This window comes from Lactuca virosa, chromosome 4 (assembly GCF_052849685.1).
Source record: "Lactuca virosa cultivar CGN04683 chromosome 4, Lactuca_virosa_CGN04683_v6, whole genome shotgun sequence".
NCBI lineage: Eukaryota > Viridiplantae > Streptophyta > Magnoliopsida > Asterales > Asteraceae > Lactuca > Lactuca virosa.
Window position 1 is genome coordinate 243560842 of NC_136429.1, and position 5290 is coordinate 243566131.

Below are 5290 nucleotides of genomic sequence, written 5' to 3' on the forward strand. Positions count from 1 at the left end.
CTTGTTCAGTTTTACGTTTTTCATTTTTTTGTTTTGCAGGAGTTGATGACCAGAGGATCCAACACACCTTTGGTGCCACCGCTTGAAGATCCGGAGTCTACGCTGCACAAAAAGAATAATAAGAAGTCGCCTTTACAAGAACTGAAATCAGCCTTTTCAAGGAAATCAGGAATGAAAACGGGAGAATCGAGTTCAGCCTCAAAGAGCAAGTTTGAAGTCTTCGATCAATTTCCTAATCCACACGAGCCCGAGTACGAATCAGAAACATAATTTGGACTTTATACGAGTGAACCCGAGAACGAGCCGGAGAACGAAATGGCGAACATTGATGAGATGGCCATGGAGGACTACAAAAAGCGCATTCGAGATGATGTGGGGCCGGGTTTAGTACACCCTACAATTCCTGCTAATGCCACATTCGAGTTAAAGGGACACATCCTTACTGCACTTAAGGATATTCCATTCTATGGAAAAGATCACGAAGATGCTTTCAAACATTTGGATGAAGTGAATGACATTGTTGATTACTTTAATGTTCCAAATGTTGAGAGAAATACTGTCTTGCTGAGGATGCTACCAGTTACTTTCAAAGGAGCTGAAAAAGACTGGTTGAAGGCACTTCCACATGGCATAATAACTACGTGGGCTCAAATGCATGAGCAGTTTTTAGATCAGTTTTGCCCACCATCCAAGATAGTTAAACTCAAGAAGGCGATAGCCAACTTTGAGCAACAACCAGGGGAGTCATTATACGAGGCATGGGAGCGTTACAAGGGCTTGTTAAGGAATTGTCCTCATCACGACCTCAACATCCAACAAGAAGTATCTATATTTTACGATGGAGTAAATGTCATGACGCATCAACTTCTTGATTTGCAAGGACCGCTTACAAAGAAAAACCCAAATCAAATCAAGGTGTTGGTTGAAGAATTTGCAAAGCACTCTCATGAATATCATAACCCAAGGCGTGGTGGAATAAAAGGCAGTGGAAGTACACAAACTGAAGAGATGGCTACTGTGATGGCAATGCTTAACACTATAGATAGGAGATTGACCCAAATGGACCAATCAATTCATGCAATTCGAGTTGGTTGCGAGAGATGTAGTGGCCCACATTTGACAAAAGATTGCAATATGGATGAATATGGAAACAAGAAAGCTCAAGTTTGCTATTCAAGTGGGGACAAATACGATGAAGATTGGAGAAAACCAAAGAAGGAGTGGCTGCCTTACGATGAATACAAGAAGCAAAAAGAAGAGAAATTTAGGCAAACTGGCCGGGGCTTCTACCAAAGAGAGCAATCACCAGCTGAGAAGAAAGTTGAACTAGAGACCATGCTAATGAAGTTTATGGAAGCTTCAGAAAAAAGGCATGATGCTACTGATACTGCAATGGAGGATCAAAGAACTATGATGAAGAATCATCATGCTATGATGATTGACCAACAATCATTATTAAAAAAGTCAGCAAGCTTCCATCAATAACCTTGAAGTTCAACTTGGTCAACTTACTACTTTGGTACATACAAGATTGTCTCCACAAATTCCTGAAAAGAAGACCCAATCTCACGTCATGGCCATTGATACTGAAGAAGAGGCGATTTCTGAATTCCTAGAAGCTTTAGAAGTGGAGCCAAAGCCATCTGAACCAAAGCCTAAGAAGACAAAACTCGAAAATGAAGAATCTGCTGGAATACCAAGTTCACGTCGTGAGCCCGCTATGCTCACGTCGTGGGCTCGGTCTGAACAGAAGAATTTCGTATCTGTTCCAGCTTATCACCCGCCTTTACCATTTCCGTCTCGAGCACATCTTAGTCCACTGGAAAGGGAACACCTGGAGTTTATTCAACAAATAAAGGGTATTTCTATTAATACTCCTTTTATTGATTCACTTGCAAAAGTTCCAGAATACGCGAAGTTCCTCCAAGATCTGATAGACACTCGCCAAGAATTGAAGAAGAATTATAAGGTGATCCTTAGTGAGCAAAGCTCAAGGGCTGTATTGGGAGAGATACCTAAGAAGATGGGAGATCCTGGACGCCTCACTCTTCCATGTGAGTTTGGCAATAATTTGAAGACATATGCTTTAGCCGATTCTGGGGCTAGCATTAATTTAATGCCTTTTTCATTTTACCAAAAGTTAAATATTCAGAAGATGAAGGCTACAAAAATGACAATCCACATGGCAAATCGTTCAGTGACTCACCTAAGAGGGATAGTAGAAGACATCCTAGTTAAAATTAGGAAATTCGTTTTCCCAGTTGACTTTGTAGTGATGGATATGAAAGAGGATGTGAATGTCCCCATCATTCTTGGTCGCCCTTTACTAAATACTGCTAGGGCTCTTGTCGATATTCGAGAATCCAAGCTCACGTTGAGGGTTGGTGATGAAGAAGAAACTTTTGGACTACAAGATGGTTTCCAAGGATATGATGTTCAAGGTGAAGTGTTCAATATTGAAGATGATAATGAGCTTGAAGAATTGGAGAAACTTATGGAAGAAGAAATTAAAACAATTCATCAAGTCAAGCGCACCAAGCCAAGAGCTTCTGTTCCACTTGTATTCGAGGTGTTTGCTTATAAAACACCAACATCTTTGATAAGTGAGGAAAGTGATGATATGTCTAGTGATGAAGAGGAGGTTACATCAAAGGTGACTAGCCCAGTGGTGAAGGAGGAGGAGAATATTATGAAGCTTAAAAATGATGAAAAATTGAAGACTCAAGGGATCAAACGCAAGCTCGATGGAGACGAAGTCAAGGCTAAAAAGGAGAATTCTAAGAAGGCGTATATTCGTCGAGTTCAAGCTTACAAGAGACGTTTCAAGGAGCAAAAGATTCAGGTGGTGGACTCTTCTGATGATTCAACGTAGGAGGCACAGAGTCCAGCTCAAGACTCCTAAAAAAGAAGCGCTTCTCGGGAGGCAACCCGAATTTGGTTTGCGTTTTCTTTCTTTTTCTTTTTGCCTTTTTAGTTTTTTTTAGGAAATCGATCATATCATCCGAATCACTATATTCATAATTACACACTGAGTGTGAGGTCCTTAAAAATTAAATGGTAATTATTAAGAATCAAGTTAATAGACAAATTTGAAATTAATAAAAATTTTACAGTATTCACGACGTGAATTATCACTATTCACAACGTGAGTTCAGGATGTAACGGACAATATATCATTAATCCATAATTAGCCCATTTTCTATTAAAATTAAATGGCCCATTATTTTTAGTCCAGTCCAGTTTTGGTATAGATTGAATAGCCCAATTTTTAAGCCCAGACTGAATTCACGACGTGAACCTTTTAGGATTCACGACGTGAATCCTGAAATACTCGGGACCACAGATTAAAGAACACAGAACCCTCTTTGACCAAACATTTCTTTATTCCCACGAAGTGAAAGAGGCGACTGGTCCCCCCTTGTTCGATTCCGGCCGACACACGTTCTTTAATCCTTTTTTGCTTACGTAATCCTCCAAAATTGGTACATTAATCTTCTTCCCATTGTTTATTATTGCTTTAATTGCTAGATTTAGGGGTTAGGGTTTACTTTTCTTTAGTTATTAAAGATTGATACCCTAAATGTTGAAATCGTTACTGCATGTGCCTACAATGTACTTAGATATGATTTAGCACAAAACCCCAAGTATTGTATTGGCCCGATTTGTACAGAAATTGGATAGTTTCATGGTGCGACGACGAACTCACGACGTGAATTCTGGACTGGACATTATGCTGTTTCTTTTAATTCTAATCTCTTGGTTTGCTTTTGTTGGTTTTGTTTGCTGCTTATTATTGCAGAAATGGCTCCCAGAAGAGAAGTTCCAACGGGGGTTGCTAATCTCCACCCGTTTTACGTCTTTCCAACGAATATGTCCCGAGAAGTCTTGACCCGATGGAACAATTGGTTGGGGTGGCTTTACAACCATGAGATTGCAGTCGCACCCACCATCAATTGGACACGGTTGAGGGAAGTTGGACTCATGGATAGGCTGTCCCCATTTCTGACCAAAATATTTATTGGAAATGGTTATTCGTTTACTTGCTCGGGATGGCTCAACCTTTTTCGCATCCAAGAGTGGGTATATAAGGAGTTTTGTGTTGAGTTTTTCTCCACAGTTACATTCCACGAGAATGTCCAAGACCCCCATTATCCACAAGCTTTGGTATTCCGTCTCGGGGGTGAGTATCGGGAATGCAGCCTCACAGAATTTTCTTGGAGGTTGGGGATATATAATCCCCACGAGGCTATGACTCCCGAGTTTGGCATGTTTTTGAGGGATGCAGCTAGAGGGTATGCGGATAATGTCACTGGGTTTGATTTCTGGCATAATATTCCCTCCGGAATATTCAATTCCGGAGTGTCCCCCGAGAGCAGCATTCGATCTCCTATCCACCGAGTACTACACCGATTTATCACTTTCTCTATCAATCACAGAAGGCATGGGGACAAGGTGACAAAGCAGAATTTATTCTTTTTATGGTGCATTTTGCAGCCGGGAGTGTGTTGCAACATTCCCTATTTTTTGGCACGCTTTTTGGCTGACTCTGCTGCCAGTTCTTGCCCCGGGAGCCCTATTTGTGGAGGGCATTTCATTACCCGTTTCGCCCGATCGTATGGGTTGCTTGTTCCCGGTATCACTCGTTCCATGACTTGCATGGATGAACTTGACTTTAGTATGGGTTATTTGGAGACCATACGGGTGGTCCAAAATTATGGAACTCACTGGGGTATTTTGGGGTCGGATGATGAGGATGGTGGTGAGCAGCAGGGTGATCAACCCGCACCACAACCAAGGCCGAGGAGAAGAAATGTGAGAGGACGAGGGGAAAGAGGACAGCCCATTCGCCAATCAGCACCCATGGTAGCATCACACTTTGGGGATGATATGACAGGGTATTTTGACCAGATTTCCTTGAGCATGAACTGGATTGGTGGGACAATGGAGAATTTGGTGCAACATTTCCATGTGGAGCAGCCTCCTCATTTAGGGTATCATTACCCAATTTGCCCTAGGATGAGCGAGTATCGAGGCCAAGGAGGAGACGGAGCCGGGACTAGCGGAGTGAACGAGGATGATGAGGATGATTGATCGTTTATTTTTAGTTTTATTTCATTTATTTTAGTTTTGTTTGGTTTGGTTTTATGTTGTTTTTTTTAATTTGTTTGGATTGTAAGACTATTAAGATATTATGTTACTTTTATTTTCTTTTGGTTTTTTGATTACAGCTTGCTAAGGAGTCTTGGGAAGGGAGTAAAGTCGAGTCAAGAGTCGTAATTGTCTAGTCAAG

The 5290-nt window shown here is 41.3% G+C and overlaps 1 protein-coding gene and 1 non-coding gene across 2 annotated transcripts; one reads left to right on the forward strand and one right to left on the reverse strand.

The window, feature by feature from the left end:
* The first annotated feature begins 315 nt into the window (after positions 1–315).
* LOC145105764 (uncharacterized) lies at positions 316–2872 on the forward strand. The gene is made up of 3 exons (XM_079042837.1): positions 316–1164; positions 1469–1969; positions 2153–2872. The coding sequence occupies exons 1-3, from the start codon at positions 316–318 to the stop codon at positions 2870–2872; spliced, it is 2070 nt and encodes a 689-aa protein (XP_078898963.1).
* LOC145110106 (small nucleolar RNA R71) lies at positions 700–806 on the reverse strand. The gene has a single exon (XR_013709487.1). It is a non-coding gene; the product is annotated as a small nucleolar RNA R71 (small nucleolar RNA).
* Positions 2873–5290: the final 2418 nt, after the last annotated feature.

Bases quoted from the DNA above. Each gene is read 5' to 3' on its own strand.
- LOC145105764 (XM_079042837.1), top strand. From the start codon at position 316: ATGGCGAACATTGATGAGATGGCCATGGAGGACTACAAAAAGCGCATT. The intron at 1,165-1,468 runs GTTTGCTATTCA...TAAAAAAGTCAG, and splicing joins ATGGAAACAAGAAAGCTCAA to CAAGCTTCCATCAATAACCT. The intron at 1,970-2,152 runs GTGATCCTTAGT...TTAAATATTCAG, and splicing joins AATTGAAGAAGAATTATAAG to AAGATGAAGGCTACAAAAAT.